The 17201-nt window shown below is 41.3% G+C and overlaps 2 protein-coding genes across 2 annotated transcripts; both read right to left on the bottom strand.

The window, feature by feature from the left end:
• Positions 1-6629: 6629 nt before the first annotated feature.
• On the bottom strand, positions 6630-10272 carry LOC133905282 (protein TRAUCO-like). Its single transcript, XM_062347039.1, has 2 exons — positions 9166-10272; positions 6630-7312 (listed from the first exon to the last, which is right to left on the bottom strand). Exons 1-2 carry the CDS (start codon positions 10157-10159, stop codon positions 7038-7040), a joined length of 1269 nt encoding a protein of 422 aa, XP_062203023.1. The 5' UTR covers positions 10160-10272; the 3' UTR covers positions 6630-7037.
• A 2247-nt stretch (positions 10273-12519) lies between these two features.
• On the bottom strand, positions 12520-16017 carry LOC133904874 (ubiquitin-like protein 5). The gene is made up of 2 exons (XM_062346502.1): positions 15674-16017; positions 12520-12743 (listed from the first exon to the last, which is right to left on the bottom strand). The coding sequence occupies exon 1, from the start codon at positions 15893-15895 to the stop codon at positions 15674-15676; it is 222 nt and encodes a 73-aa protein (XP_062202486.1). The 5' UTR covers positions 15896-16017; the 3' UTR covers positions 12520-12743.
• Between the last annotated feature and the right edge of the window lie 1184 nt (positions 16018-17201).

Genomic DNA, 17201 nt, shown 5'->3' with positions numbered 1-17201 from the left:
AGATCCTCCATGTATTGGTTGACATACCCCACAGCGAACGTGATGTTCGATCGTGTGTGCATCAGATAGCGCAGACCACCTACAATGCTCCGGTAGTACGTCGCGTCAACTGGTGGTGCCATGCTTGCCTTGGAGAGTTTCAACCACTCCTCCAACGACACATGACATGGGTTGCACCCTCCATGCTGCTCCTCTCTAGGAGCTTGCTAGCATAAGTGTTTTGGCAGAGCGCGATACCACCTTCACCTGACTCACCTCAATGCCGAGGTAGTAGGCGCCATTGTTTACACAGAGTCTGCACGCATGTCATGCATTAAACTATAGCGTCCACACACACTATGGGGGTTATTAATTAACGAATAATTTTAGGTTATTCAATCGATAGGCGCTCGAGGTTCACTGATCAAACAACCAGATCCAGATGCAATGGCAAGGCTTGGCCAAGCTAGCACATGGCATAATTTGTCTTAGGCTTGTTTGTTCGAGCTTTTATTTTTGTTTTTTTTTTAAGTTGTGTTTTTTATTTTTTAAAGATGTTTTTAAGTAGATTATTGGTTTTTATAATAAATTTTTGGCTTCTCAGCACATAACTTCTTAAAAAAAACTATTCTCAGCTAGCTTCTCAATTTCTAGTTCATTTATTAGAAACAGACTTCTGTCTTCTTTAGAAACCATTTTTCAGCAAATATGTTTGTTCTGACTTAGTGTATGTTTGGTTAGGCTGATGTTTTTGGTTTTTGAACTGAAAAACTGGTTTATTGTTTTGGTTTCTGGCTGATGATTTTTTATTATTGGTTTTTGTAATAAATTTTTAGCTTCTCAGCACACTAAAAATCAGAAAAGCTTATCTCAGATTGCTCCTTAGCTTTTAATTCATTCTCTCAAAAATCAGTTTTTCAAAAAATAACTCAACAATCTTCCGTTTGGTTAGATTTCTAACTTCTGATAAGAAGAAGGCAGGAAAAATCCAACCAAACACAACCTTATTCACTTCGTTGGCTAAACTAATTAAATTACTCTACTCGGCCGTACGCTCTTAATTAATCGGTTGCACTAACCTCTTTGTCTGTTTTGTACGAATAGACGTTTCAACTTGTACTACTAATCAGAGTTTTCGAATTAGTTAAGAGAATATAGATATTTTTTGTGTGCGAACTGTAATACTGAATTTCTGGAAAAAAAAAAAGAGAAGAAAAAGGAAAAGTTGGAAATTTCGGAATTTCGTCGGATTCGTCGTCAATCTTTCGAAGGCGAATTCTCGGTAATTTCTGGACGTTTGTGGTTGGATTAAATCAAATCAAGCAATTCGTGTCGTATCATTTCATGTGATCAATAGTTTGATTCGTTTTGATAATCGTTATTGATTCGAAGATGCGACATCCGAGTCGAAGTATTCAATTCATCGAAGCGAAGTCTAATTAATGAGAATTTTGGTTCGACTCTGAATTAGAAATAGTGTATCATTTTATGTGATACAGTTTCTGTTCGGTTGTCCGAAATATAGGCGTATATGCGACGTTTTCAGACGTAGGGTTGATGCTTCATATTTTATGTGTTTTAAATGTGTTGTAGTGCTAATAATATACCTGTACAGGTGGTACCTCTTCTGGGCGTCCGTGATCGATTTTTCCTTCGTCGCTTTTGGGTAGTAACGTGGGGGTGTGGTTCCGTGCTATGTTTATATTCATGTCTTACTTCTTTTGCAAATAAAATTGAAGTAAATGGTTTTCTTTTCTAATCCATTTAAATCATGGATGACGTTGCATTCGATTATTTAAATCAATGCTTTTCTTATTGATTTGGATTGTACCTTTGTCTTCATGAATCAGTTGTGGTTTTTTTATCATGAGCCATTCAAAAAGGAATAAGAAATTGACGTTAATTCACATGCATGCATATGCATTTATGCACTTCATATGGTGATAAAAGGCCGATCACTGCCATCGCGCGTGATTCGTACCAGTACATGGAGTTGCATGAGATGTTGGTATCGTCCAGCTCTCAAATGGAGTTGCATCATGGCATTCATATATTTTTTTATGATATTTGGAGAATTTAGAATTTTGGGAGTTGAATGCCATATTTTTTGTGGGAGACTGGGTTGAAGTTTGTCGTTACTTTCTCGACAAATATTCTGAAATGATGATCTCCTTAAAACCATGTGTTTTTCTTGTTGATGTGAGAAGAATATTTTATTCCCAAATGCTTTTAAACTAAGTGAGATGTGTTTATATTCATAGCTGTTACTTGTTGAGCTCGTCTCACCCCCTGTTAAATCTTTTACAGGTATGTTTAGCTGCTGACGTGCATTTTAGGGTTGGATCTGGGTAGTTGCACACATGCTACCTCAACACGATGTTGATAACTCAACCGGTGGTTAGAAAATGTGCTTGTGGTGGTCTGTCGTTTGTTTTTTGTTTATGTTGTGGTAGACGCTGGTAGTGTCCTGACGGTTTCTATATATGTGCTGGTCATATCTGTTTTTATCTGCCTGTGATCTTTCTTTTGGTCAGTTATACCTCTTTATAGAGGATATGCTGCCAAAATTTTCTATTTTCTTATAAATAGGCTTAGTTGTAAAGTAGGGTGTTACACGAACGTACTGACAAATGCAAGAATAAGAACAGGAGTGTCCTTTATCTTTGCAGTAGTGGACTACCATCAGCTTGTTGACATGCTGTAGTACTGTATTATTATGTGTCACAATATTGCCAGTATTTCCTTAGCAGAGTAAGACATTACACATAGCAATTTTTTTAAAAAAATAAGCACCAAATTCACATCAAGAAAACTCCAATTTAAATGGTTTATGTGTACATCTACATCCTCAACTAACTAAACTAGACTCAGATCCTTTTCTAAGATGCAGAAAATCAGAACGTGATATATATTAAAGTTCACTTATTTCACTAAAAACATCATATGAACGCTTATATAAAGTGAAGATCATATGATGAGACAGCCTCCCCAGCTTCTTTTGTGCATGAGTGGAAGGAAGAAGCTAAAAGGAAGCCTGAAAGCCTGGAGAAAAACCAACAGGGTGAGCAAAAATGATCACCGAAACTGTGGAAAAAAAATACCAAATCACCAAGATCTAACTACTTTTTTTTTCCCATTCCCAGTTCCTACTTTGCTTTACCTCGGGGGCTACCTAAGTTCGCAGCTTCTCACCTATTAACCGTGCCTGCTTGTCGAGACCATATTAGACTATAATGCGATCTTTAACTAAAGTCAACCCATAATCCAAAGTGTAGCATGACTTAATTAAGGGATCAAGCTGTCATTAAGGGTTAGAACCTGAATTTGGTGACGCCATTCTCTCCTAGTCGGTGTAGATGCTTGATGACTGTCCTGGAAGCCCAGGCAATGTGGATGGCCTTCAGATCAGTCAAAGCGCCTCCAGATTGGTTTTGGAGACAGAGGTATAGTTAAGGTTTTAGCTTACCACTTAATGACGAGATTAGGTGATAGCAGGGCGACCCTCTCTTTATATAGCGCTAATTTGATTTGGACCTAACCATTATGCGTTTAGCCCTCCAATCATAGGCACAATTGTTAATTAACCGTTAATGATAACTTAATCTCGAAATAAAATCATGCTGCACTTTAATTTATGGGTTAACTTTCGTCAAAGATCAAAATATGGTTTGACGGCCACATGCCCCACTCCATGATATTTTACCATCGTGTCTCGCTCAGAAATACCAGTCGGGCTAAGAGTTTGAAGAAACAGTCTCCCTAGCAAGAGTTCCAGTGTTACATAACACAGTGTTCAATTTTTTTTTACCGAATCGAACATCCCAAATCCGAGTTGAATTTCAAATTGTATTTCACGTGTTCAATTTTTCTTTACCGAATCAGACACTCGAATCCGAGTCGGATTCTAATACTAGTATCAATGTCTAAGTAACACTGAGGAGTTCAGTTGAATCACGGAGTACAACTACTGTGCACAGACTGAATGCTGCAAAAGAAAAATTATATCAGAGTACAGCACCACCGAAAGCTCGAAAAAAAGCAGCCACACGCTTGAGATGGATCGAGCTCAGTTTCTTGAGCCAATGTTGTCCCAGACGAGGGAGAGGCTGAGAATCACCGTTCGTCTGTCATCTTCTGCAAACCCGATCAGAATTGGGCATTTCCAATATGTATTGTTGGCTTGTTGCTTGTCACTGAAAACGCCAGCACGAGGCAATTAGCGCCTAATTATCCTCGATGGAGTGAGCTTGCATTCCATTTCCATACTTGGAAAGCCTTTAATTTGCTCTCCCTACCGCCTAATTCTTCAATCCTCTTTTCCTTTTCTGATGGCCGGAGCAGCTTCAGGGAGTTGCCTTGCTAGCTAGCCATTTTACACGTGCAGCATAACCCAGCACGTGCGAAGCATGCTCAGTTCATTCGTAAACACGTTTTCCATCCTCGTGCAACTGCTCAACGTGGTAATTGCAATGAGGACCCGGTGGTAGCTCGGTTGGCCCGCTCCTAGTATGGTAGGGACGACAGGTGGTGGGTTCATCTTTGGTATGGACCCACGAGCCTCACCGGGGATTGTCCCTATTAGTTAGGGGTACGTACGCGTGTGCGGGTTTAGCGAGAATCTATCTGTAGCGTCTGGGGTCCTTTGGCGGAGGCCGCGAAGAAGAATGCGTCTACCTTATAGCTTCGTCAACAGAAGCGAAGGTTAGCAATGAGTACTATCACTTCGTCAACAGAAGCGAAGGTTAGCAATGAGTACTATCACTTTTCAGGCTATAACTTCAGAGTTTGGGTGAGATGCTACTATAATCGAACAATCGCACACCATGATCTAGTTTGTGTATACAACTTTACTCTATAGCTATTTAGCTTGGAATAAGAGTTACTAAGCTACATTATATTGGAAGTTGGAACTATGTTGGTACTTGGTACTAATATCTTTCTGTTAGTTGAGACTTTCAGTACACTATGTAGCTATGTTTATCTTACCATACCAAACAGAGAAGCAACATGACAATAGTTCACCTATCTTCTCTAGTTCTCTTATTTTACTTAGTGTAATGGTAATTTGCTTAATGATTGTAGGTAATTTATCCTTTGACACCTCGTGTTTAAATTTTGTTCCCCTCTTTTCACAAAGAAAAATGTTAATATCACCAAGAAGTTGGAATCCTTGAATCCATAAATGTTTCTGAATGTAATATACAGCTTGTTGTACTTACCAGCATCTGCAATTCTGCATAAAAAAGGAAATGTCCATTTCATTATTTGAGTACTTTGAACCAATAAGCAAGATGTCTTATTTATAAAACTATCCTTTTGCAGCCTGTGAGTTTGAATTGAAATGGAAGAACATCTCCCAGAAAATGGCACGTAAAAGGAATGAGCCTAGCATGAAGTCGGTGTTGGAGCATCGATAAGCGGCGTTGAGCAGAGTGGAAAACGTTATGGATTTTAGCTACCTAAAAGTTAAATGGCACTCAAGTTGAGGTTGTCGCACTGTTGTATATAGAGGCATCTAGCTGTCCAAATATTCACCACTTAACCATAAATTATGTAGAACAGGGTTCCCATGTCTTCCACCCATAGCAAAGAGAACACTTTAACTTGCTACCTGTATGATCAAGATGGCTATTGTATTTGTTTTCTAAAACATGAAGACGCCAGAAGAGGCAGCTGCGGTTCCAATTTTATGTTTTCTTTTATTTGTATGGGCATTGTTGTACCGGGATAGATAGTCTTCCATTACAGGAGCCATGTCTCGTGTGATGGACCTCTTTCTAAATGTAATTAACACTTATGTACTGCAATCACTTATATTATGTACTCTAATCATTTATATTTCATTAGGGCATGCTTGGATAGAGGGATATTAGGAATTATTCCCTTGGATTAGGAGGGAAATTGAACAAACTTCCTTGCCAATCCTAGGGGGCGACTGGGGTAAGCCCGTTCCTATCCAGTTCGCTTTATATTTCACCTGTTAGGGTCTTCAGTTAACTTCACACGAATGGAACTAGCATTGTACTAAGACAGATTTATCTGTCTATTTCATCATTTAGTTTTTTGCCAACAAAAGATTCTGCAAAGTCTTCACTTCTAAAACATTTTCAGCATGTTAGTTTTCTTGCCTTCTCTTTGCTTTTGGGGTTGTAACATTCTTTATTTTGTTTGACATTTGAGCGGAAGGTAAAGCTAATTTTTGGTGCCATATGAAAATGTAGGCCAGACTTTGAGAAGACCTCCACAAGACAACTAGCTACAATACGAGATATTACATTATTTTAGGCGATTCTCTTAGTCTAAAGGAAACATTACTGTGTTCTGCAAGTAAACTACTAGATGGAACTTTGTTTGATCAGAATTGGAATAAGAATACTCGATGTAATACGTGCTCTGCTCCTGTATGAAAGCTACATTTCTCCATTTCCTTTCATTTTTTTTGGGGCTTCAGTTTTAGTTACTGCATGACCAGTTTCTGTTACTTGGTGTAGACCTTCGTAACAAACAAATGATAACACTCCATTAATCGAAGTGCTCATTCAACCTTATAAGTAGATGGCATAATAATAAATTGAAGGAACATCTACGTAATTCTGTTAATCACATTGTATGCAATTCAAAAGGAAACCAACTAGATTTCACAGTTAAAGAGAGATATTGGCAATGGCCATTTGAATTACTCAATCGTTAGTGAACAAAAGAAGCAAATTTACACGCAGATACTTTTCAGACTATCCACATCCTTCTTGAACAGGTGAAAAACTCCCAGCATAAACCTCACTCCACCAGAACACCACCTCCCATCACTCTCCTCCCAGCATGCCACATGACACCGTCTAGTTGCCTTTAGAAGTCAAAACCATCTACAATCAGCAGGACTGCAATAACTTCATCACCCCGCCAAGGACGGGGAAGATGGAACCCATTTGGTAACAACATAAGCATACAATCTAGCCAGATATAATAACTCCAGCAGTCATCTTCACCATGATCATTAGCAATCGGTCTGTTTGCTGTTAGAGTGTATTTGACATAGCTAAAACAGCACGCTAATTACACTAACTAGTTTTTTCAGCAACACCATTTTCAGCAGGCTGCTCGTTCTTCAGTTCGTAGGCCTGATGGGGCACCTCGCTCATTGGTTGAGGGACTGGAAGGCCACCAAAATCTTGTGGAAAAAACACGAAATCTGGCCCAAAGTTGAATTTGACTACACAGTTTGGCTCGTTAGGTAGCGTATACATTGATGCAGCTGGGTAGTACCTCCCTCCAGGAATGTCCTTGAAGGCAATGCCTTGGCATACCCCATTCTTGAAGTAACAAATCACACTCTCTGCATATGCAAGAACCATGAAATATTTAAATTGTCTGAACAAATAAAACAATGGATCATAGAAACTACGAATCCATAAGTGTAAAAGAACCATTGTTGGGATGCATGATTCCTGTATACAAAAACAATAAGAAAATACATTTTTTTATTCATGCATGCAGGACATAGTGTAATCTGACAGAAAATAAAGAGGTACATCAGTTACAGACTTACAGTATTCATATTGAACACCCAACATCGGAACGTTTTAGCACTAATGGGTAACTAAAACCTCTCAATCATAACCGTTGGGATTTCTGACTTCACTATACAAAAGTAAATATTAACGATGCACCTTATTCATGTATGGAAGCTACTACAACATACTAACAAGAAAATAAATATTGAAGATGCACCTTCTTATGCATGGAAGCAACTACAAGATACAAAGGTTCTACAATGAAAGTACATGAAACATCCCAGATGAAAAGTTAATACCACAATATCATAACCTTTTCAATTAGCATTCCAGAACCAGGAATATCACTACTGCTATTATTGCACATAACAACAGGCTAGACAAAAGAAAGCCCCAAGCAGCTTTGGTGTTGTGGGAAGGGTGATGACAACTTGGGGAGTGCAGAACAGAAGAAGAAAGGGCGTGTAGCAAGATTGCAACAGGATCATTTCAGGCAATACAATAGATATTATGTATTTTATTCCTTACGTTCTACCGGTTTCACAGTAGCTCATTGACATCCTTTCTTTGTAGTATATGAAGTTTATTTAAGTTAACAAAGTTTGCATTTCTTTCCAGAAGTAGAATGTTGGAGGGGCTTTCTTTTGGTCAGTTCCTTTTTCTTGATTTGAGAATCTTGGCAGCTATGTACCTTGATGCTAAGAGTTAAGAGTACACAATCCTGAAAAATATACATTTCTTCACTCTACTCTCAACGAAAAATATATACTCATGCCCTTCTCTAAACAGAGGAGTACATGGTACTGAAGAGAAAACAATGGGGCTCTATTTAGCTACATAATAGAGCTGTCTCTTGTCTTCGATTTAGTGGAAAATTAATTAAGTTATTCTAACTATAGCATCTATATAAGAAAATTGTATAAACTTTCAATGCTGCTTTCAGGACAGCATCACTTGACAACATATGCTGCTGCTTGCTTTCCTTTTTATGTTTTGACTTATAACGTGCCTCTGCACAAAACACCTATGTGTCTCTGCACTAATTGCCTCCATAATTCAGATGAAAATAAATGACTGGTTGGATTTATTTATGCAGGACACTTTGGTTTAGGTTTTGGAAATAATTACAAGATGAATACCAGGAACTACTATCTAGTGTGTGCCATGGAGATATAGTGACTTCAGACACATTTAAGCACCCTCTATAGTGTCTAAAGAGGGATGAGGAATTTGCGTAAGTGGTGAATGGGGGAAACACCATGACACCCCGAAACCAAAGAAGAACGAGGGTATCTACCAACACACTCGTGAAGCACGAGCAATACAAGGATGTACAAAGGACTGACGAGAGCTTGATTAACAGAACATTTTTAATTGCATATCTCAGCATACATACACAATTTCTGCATATGATTTATAAACTTTCCTCAGTCCTAATTATTTGTTGCATAACTGATAAGGCATTTTTTCTTGAATTTGTTATCCTGAAACCATATCATCAGTGGCGGATGCAGAGCCGACATCATGAGATACAATGTACCTTAGCTATTTTATAAAGCTACAGCATCCAATTTGTAAAATAGCTAGTTCATATCCATTTCTTTTGTAACAATGGCATGTGTTGTTAAGTTGGCACTGCAATCTATCATTACACACAGCAATTAAAAGGACTCACCGGGAACAGGATCCAGCGTCTTCTGCTCCTCCTTAGGAACTTGCACGTGAAAAGGCATTCCCTTGTACTGAATCAGGTCCGGTTGCTTGGGCTCATACCGCTCCCCATCAGGCAGAGAAATGTAGAACCCGAGTACATCCCCTTCGCCGTACCCTTCATCTGCGTACTTGTCCCTCCAAGCCTTGTGCACCTTGGCACCATCGATGTCCCGGTACCCAAAACCATAGGCGTCATACCCTACTGGTGTCTGGAGGTCAGCCCTGTTGGTCGCCCAGCCAAGGCGGGTGTGGCCAGTGGGGCCGAGGTGCATGACCTTGACCTCGAAGTACCAGGCGCCCGCCGCGACCCCGCGGGTGGCGCGCACCATGCGGTAGCCCTTGGTGCTGCCGGCGGTGAGGCGGTCTTCCGAAAGCTCGATTTTTTCGGACTTGAAGACGCGGGAGAGGAGCACGGGCAGGCCGGCCGCGTCGTCGGAGCGCTCGGCAGCGAGGCGGGGCGCGGGGACGAGGAGGAACTCCTCCTCGCCGCCGACGCTGGGCCTGGGGTGGGCGCCGGTAGCGCCGCCGCCGGGGGCGAGGCCACCCGGCTGCCTAGCCTTCTTCTTGCCCTTGCGGGAGGCGGGCCTGGTCCAGACGCTGTTTCCGCCTTTCTTCTTGGACTTTTTGCTGGGCGGAGCCGGCGGCGCGAGCGTCATGTGCTTCCTGGCGCCCGAGGCGTTGATCCCGTCGTCTTCGCCGTCGCCGGGGGCATCGGGTGGTGCGAGGGCGGAAACGTCAGCGTCAGAGGCGTCGGCGGGCATGGCGTCGGAGAAGGGGGTGTCGGGATCTGCGGAGGCGGGGGTGTCGGGGAGGCTTGGGGTTTGGGCGGCGGCTGCGGCGAGGGTGGCGTCGGAGGAGGCTGGGGTATCGGCGGGCGGAGAGGGATCGGAGGGAGGCTGCATTGCGGGCGGGAGCGGCGAGATAGGGGACGCGAACGGCGCGGCGTCGTCGGCCATCGGGATGGGAGGGGATTAGGGGTTCAAGGTGGAGCAGGAGGAGGTTCCGGAATTCGGGGGAGGGAGGGTTGGGTGTGGTGTGATTTGGGCTTCTTCTCTCTTTTTTTTACCCTCTTCCTACTCGTTTGGACAATAGAAAATAGGGAGAGAGATTGGATTATGAGTCTAGAAAAAATGAAGAGTTGAGATATAAAAGAGAAAGAATGAAGGGTTTAGATTTCTCACCTTATTTTCTTATCTTATCTCCGTCTCTATTTGTCAAACGGCTGGAATAAAAATAAAGAAATGGATGTGCTTGTGGCCGTGGGTTTTGAGATTTGCGAGGAGATGCCGTGTGCGCTCTACTTTCCCGCGAGCGGGGGTGAAGCCAGGGATCTGGTGAAGTCTGATGACTTTAAATTGCTGTGGGCCGTTGAATGTGAGGTAGGCGGATCATATTTGATAGTACAGTATTGGTACAGTAACAATACAATATTTTATGTACAGTAATATTACCTATTTTACCGTACGCTACATTAAATAAATTCAAATCCCTGTAGCTTCTCTCAAAAATATTGTTCATCTCTGACTTCACTCCGGTGAAATCGAAGGATTTGGATCCAAGTCAGGATATCCCATTCCCGAGCGGGGATGGATGGGCTGACCGCAGCAGGGTTGATAGCCTCCGTCTGAATTTCATTCTGTGTGATCATGCCAAGTTGCCCTGTTCCCGATCGCCAGTTTCAGGGTAAATCTGACGAGATTTGGCTTGTATTCATGTCCCCGATATGCAACTTTGGGCCGTGCATTATTTGCTGGAGACTAGATCATTTGCAACCTTAACCTACAAGATCATCATATAAGACAGATCCAGATTACAGCGAATGCTTGAGGAACAAACTGGACCTTTCCTGCTGTTCCCGGAGCTGAAGATGCACTGTTCCAACTCCGTTTCTTTCTACTCTCATTAGCCACTTTGATATGCGCCTTTCAAATTCCAATAGCAACAGTTAGCAAAAAATCGAAATTCTGTTCGGGCATATTTGTTTGGACTTCTATTTTTAGCTTTTTTTTTTGTCAGAAGCTAGAAGCTTAAACAAACGGGATTGTTGAAAAGTGTTTTTTAAAGAAGACAGAGCCTGCTTCAAGAAAATAAATTAGAAACTGAAAAGCTAGTTGAGAGTAGTTTTTTTTAAGAAGTGGTGTGCTGAGAAGTTAAAAATTTATTGTAAAAACTAACAGCTAAAATCCAAAAACAATATTTCAGAAAAACTAAAAAACATAGTTTTTCAAAAAAAATCAAAAACAAGAGCCTAAACGAACAGACCCTTACGCTGAGATCCTAGGTGCGTAAGATGTTTCCGCTGACAAATGTGCACCGAATGAAGTACAAAGCAGGAGCAGAATAAGAACGTGTTTAGGACGGAGGAATAAGTACAAAGCATAATGGGGCATGCGTGAATTGGTAAAGCAGAGAGATTGGCAAAACGGAGGAATGAAAAACACATAAATTCTGTAAGAATGGACGTTTAGAACACAGGAATTGTAATAACACTTAGTTTGTTTGCTTAGGTTAATGAGGCTCAATTTTCTTGTTCATATGTAACTGACATGTATGCCTATTTTATTTTAACTAAGTTGATGAAAAAATAAAAAAACACAGGGGCTTTTTTCTTAAGGACTATTTAGCATAACTCTAGCTACTTAGATTTGTAGTTTATATGATAAAATAAAATGGTTTAAATTTTTATTTTTAATTCAAAATAAAAATCGATAGCTCAATTAAATACCCTTAATTTACTCATAACTTTAGATCTAAGATTTCTTAAAGTTAATTTGCTACGTCCTATCCAACCCCTCCGGTCCAGCTCCCTGTTCGTTCTCATCGACACAACCAGGCTCATCCCCTTTCCAATCGTCTCCACGGCTTTGCTCCTCATCCCGATCGATCTGGCGTTTCCACTGACTGGCACCGGCTTTCACAAATAGAGCTGGTGCTGCATCACGCCGTTGGAGAGCGCAAGTTTCATGGCGGCAGAGCTTGGTATGGATGCTTGGGAGGGGACCATGGTTTCGAGCGATGCGAGCGGCGGCGCAGGCAACCTGTTGCGGCGCGACGACGAGATTAATATTAATATAGTGGTTAGCACCTCCCCACGCGCTCTCAGTTCGCAGGAAAAATTCCAAGAGTTTTCAGTGGATGTTTCGTTTTCTGCGTTTCGTACAGGGAAGCCAGCAGTTCCTCAGGATTGGAAGTTGTCTTTCCTCCGTCCGAAAGGACTCCTTCGGAAACTTTCCACAGGATCGCTTTCCTTTGGAATTCCTCCAATCCAAACAGGGCCTAAAGGACTTAACATGATTTGCATGACATAGGATTGGGATTATCACAACCAAAGTTAAGCACCATGTATATATTTATAGTCTACGAATAGCAGCACACCAAGTTTGGTCATATGACTATGCAAGCGGTCGATAGTCATTGGTAGTTCGGCACAGCAATGTAGTGCTACATAGCTTGATGGAGTTGATTATATATGAGGTTGCGGCACTGCGACTGGAATAGCACCAATGAGATCGCACCCATGACTAGAGAATTCAGATCAACCTGCATTACAATTTAACGATAGTTAATTAGTGGAGGTGAAAAGAATATGTCGCAGCAAGTCATAAACAGCCGTGTAAAAGTGAACTATTCTAACAAAAGGAGCACAATTACATGACTGCATGCTAATATCAGGGAAATCTACAAGATGTGTAAGTAGTTTGCGCTGACAAATGTGCACCGAAAGTTCACAGCAGCATTCTGGAATTCAAGCATCAACAAGATGGCCAGTAGCCTAAAGCGTTCAGATCCGCGGATGTCCACAGCAAAACAATTTGTTAACAAAAAACAGCAACCAGTGATCAAGTTTTAAATCCCGAGCTCCAGCACATTATATGATGTGCTGCTCAGCCAAAAAGTTTACTACAGTGAAATGTGATCAAAAGCTGACAGCCTGACAATCAAGCAAAGCCAGCCAGATTTCTGTTAGAAAGACCAGAACATTATTACCACCATGTTCAAATAGGAATAAGCTACTGGGACAAGTGATATGCTAGTCTGGTACATACCAAAAGGAGGCACACAACATAGGGTTGAGCCGTACCACCAGAATTGAAGAAACAAAAGATAGTAGACGATGTTGTAAGGCCCGTATCACTCTATCCAATTACTTAATCCGCATTTCAATTAGATCCAAGCTCCAACTCACAAAATTTGCCAAAATGGCAATTGATAATTCCTTACCTACAACTCAATAGGTGATAACCTAATGATGTAGCAAGTGAGCGATCACAAAACATAACTAAAGAACAGGTGCAAACTAATCCAGATTATCAGGTCAGAATAGAATCATGTAAGCAGATTCTTTCGCTATTGTCTTTCAAGTTTTCACTTACATCTTATGCAATACGAATGAGCCATCTTTTACAATTTAAAATGACAGGATTTTTTCCCCTGGAAGCTTAGTAGACATGATTTTATATTAATTGGTATTACTCAAACCGTGACATGCTCTAAATTATCAGTTCATGACATGTTTTGGGTTAACTAGTCTGCTTGCTTTACAAATCTAGCATTTAGGCTATCAGACCACCAAACAGCAGAAGGTTTCTCATAGCAAAACAATTGAAGCGGATAATATTCCAAGTAGCCAACAAACCAGAACCCCCAAACAAAGGTTCACTCAAACGTCTCAAATTAATATTCATAACCTGCAAATTTTACACAATGGATGGTCCTAGCAAAACATTCAGAAAAACTGGGTAGAGATTGTAGACCAAATTGTAAAGGTAAAAGCTTCAACAAACTAAACAATCAAGTATATATATCCTCAGCAATTACTACAGCATTATGCGGTCAATATAACCATGATATGAATTGGGTCACATTGACATTATGTCCCCACAAATAAGCAGTGTCAAGGTCTAAAAAAGTAGCATGCACCAATCAATCAATTGAATTTTCAAGATGTTTGAGAGTTTTGGGTACATCAAGAACCAGCTATTGAATACAATCCCAGTGAAAAGAATGCACCATATGGCCCTTTCTAAGTATCAGCAAAAACACCACCAAGCTAAACCCCAACAAAAATGTAACAAGCATAACTAGAGGACAAGTTAAGACACACACACACACACACACACACACACACACACACACACACACACAAGACGTGCAACCAAAATGGGCATAGCAATACTTAAGAAAAATAATCATAATACAATCTCGAAATATCTTGTAGCCACCAGCAAAATAACTCAAAGTCAGGGATGCAATAATTCAATGACAGCCAAGCAGTGGACATAGTTCTCAACCCCTATTTGATTGAGACTCAGCTCTGCATAGTTCACAGATCAAGAATTTAACTGGGCATAGAGACTCAAATTGGATACGAAAATGGAAGGAGTATCAAGTGCACAAGATCATATTGGTGAACATATGCACAAACTTAATCTCATCCATTGTATCTAATCACAGTGGCCCAAGTTGGAGATGGGAGTTCCCCGTCCCAGTTATGTATTGACCAAGTCAGATTGGGCCTAAGCCCGCCCAAGTGGAATAGGGAAACTCCACCTCCAACATGGTCCGCTCAGATTAGATCCGAGGGATGTGATTGAGTTTGTGCCTATGTTCACCAATATGGTATTGTGCACCTGATATTTCTTCATGAAAATATGCCCTCCAACAGCTGCAGAATACTATAATCTGATGCCGAATTCGACACAAGTTATCTGCTCTCAATCACTAGACATTGCCATCAAATACGCAATATGAAATTCAGACTATACAACAACGCAAAATATCATGTTAGCAACCAAAGAATGTACAAAAGGCACCCAAATATAACCCTCCAGTGCACTAAAAATCGATCAGGGATTAGCTATTCAACATAAGACAAACTCCGAAAATGTTGACTAGACAAATTACTACATTACTGTGGCCCAAATCAAACCCCTCCAAATGGATATGAGAACACGCCCCCAAAAAGCTGCAGCATCCACTAACATGTTTGACACAACAAGTTACCTGCTCTCAATCACTAAAAATTTCCATGACTGTACGCAATTTGAAATTCAGACTATGCAATAAAGCAAATTATAATATCATGTACATAGCAGCTGAAGAATGTACAACTGCTACCCAAAAATAACCCTCCTAATTAACTCACCAATAATCGATCAGAGTTCAGCTATTCACCATATGCCAAACCCAGAAAACGACAAGCAGAAGAATCACTACATCCCTGTCCCCAAATGAAACCTCCTAACCAGTAGGCCATGGACTACAATGTATCCAAGCGCAGAGACTAATTAGAAGAAGGGAACTGAAATTAGTACGCATCCACGCCCGAAATCAAACCCTCACTATTAGATATTCGCGGTGACCAACCCAGGTTCTAGCGTACCCAACCGAGAACTAGGTCCGGCGAGCAGGAACGAAGGTGAACAGTCAGAATCAAAGCGGAATCAGGGGGGCAAGCAGAGGCAGAGCACCTAGTTGTAGTAGAGCTCGAGGCCCATGCCGTCGTGGATCTCGTAGTCCCCGAGGGTGATGTGGTCCTTGTAGATGTTGTACCACTTCTGGATGCGGATCTTCTCGGGCCTGGTCCCCGTCTGCGCCGCCACCAGCTTCTTGAGGTCGCCGATGGTGTCGTCCTCGTTGCACTTCACCCGGACCTTCTTCCCCAGCCGGTCGTTGAGCACCACCTCAATCATCTTCCCCCTCCCTGCACTCCTCCTCCTCCCTCGCACAGATTTGGAAACCCTAGCTCCCACGCCGAGACTTTGGTCTGGAGTTGTAGCGTACAAGGAACTCGCTCTCGATTTTTTTTTAGGATGCTCTCGAATTGTTGGGGCGGCTGCCGTTTTCTCTATCTGCCCCGTCCATCTACAAATGAACGGTTCAGATTCAACCGCAGGCCAGGCCACGAAACCTCGAGCCAGTTCCTCCGAAATCCAGATAGCTCCGAGAGCTGGCACGCACACGTCAGAGCAATTGCCTTCTTTGACGAGACACGTAAGCGCTGACGTCACGAGTTGATAAGTCCATTCTGACCTTGGCGAGCAAAGTTAGGATGGGTTTGTTTCAGCAATAGCTTAGATTTTAGATTGTATTGTATAATCTGATAGGATCTAGGTTGCTAAATTATTATTATAATCTAAAGTTGTGATCTAGAGTATCTAGTATTTATTTTAGCTTATAGATTATAAATCATAATCTAGCAAATAATAAGATCCTATTTATTTCATATTACAAATTGTGAATCACAATACATGGTCTCAGTTAAAACAAACCAGGCATTAGAGCAACTAAAGTGTAGATGAGGCTTCAGAACACGTCCTGATGATGCTTTAAATGGTTTTCCTTCTCTGTCAGCATCGATGCCAAAAATAAAATATAAGACTGTTGGTTTTTATCCTAACAAGTTAAGCCAAATTTTGATCAGAGGTTAAGTCAGAACAATATCAAATTTTGATCGTCAAAATAGCGTTTAGTTTGAGGTTAAGTCAAAATTTGACCGATCAATAATTTTGGTGGATAATTTGACCGTCCAAAATTTGTCCAGAAACATTATAGAAAAATTTTAGTTGAATAAATTTTTTTCGAAACATAACTAAATTTTAATTTAAACTAAATAAAAATCATATTTTCAGAATACAGGCAAAATTTAACTTAGCTCCTTTAGCCCTAGAGCTAGGACTTGCCAGGTCGGGCCAGCCTGGCCTGCCCCCTTTGGGCCTCGGGCCATTCGGGCTGTGCTAGGACGGCCTGAGGTGTTGTTCATGCTGGGTCGGGCTGGCCCGAGTCACCTCCAGCTAGGCCTAGGCCCGGCCCAAAGGCACGACGGGCCTCATCGGGCCGGGTTGGCACGGACCCGATACCGTTTTGAACACATAAGATTTCTTGGTCGCTGTTGAGCCCGTGTCTATTTGCCAGCTGTTGGATGGTATAACCACTGGGCTCGAGGATAGTGGAGTGGAGTATTGTATCTTTGACTAATATAAATACTGTTGTACTGTA

Source organism: Phragmites australis, chromosome 22, assembly GCF_958298935.1.
Source record: "Phragmites australis chromosome 22, lpPhrAust1.1, whole genome shotgun sequence".
In the NCBI taxonomy this organism is placed as follows: Eukaryota; Viridiplantae; Streptophyta; class Magnoliopsida; order Poales; family Poaceae; genus Phragmites; species Phragmites australis.
Note: the sequence above shows the minus strand (reverse complement) of the source record. Positions and strands in the feature narration are given on the sequence as shown.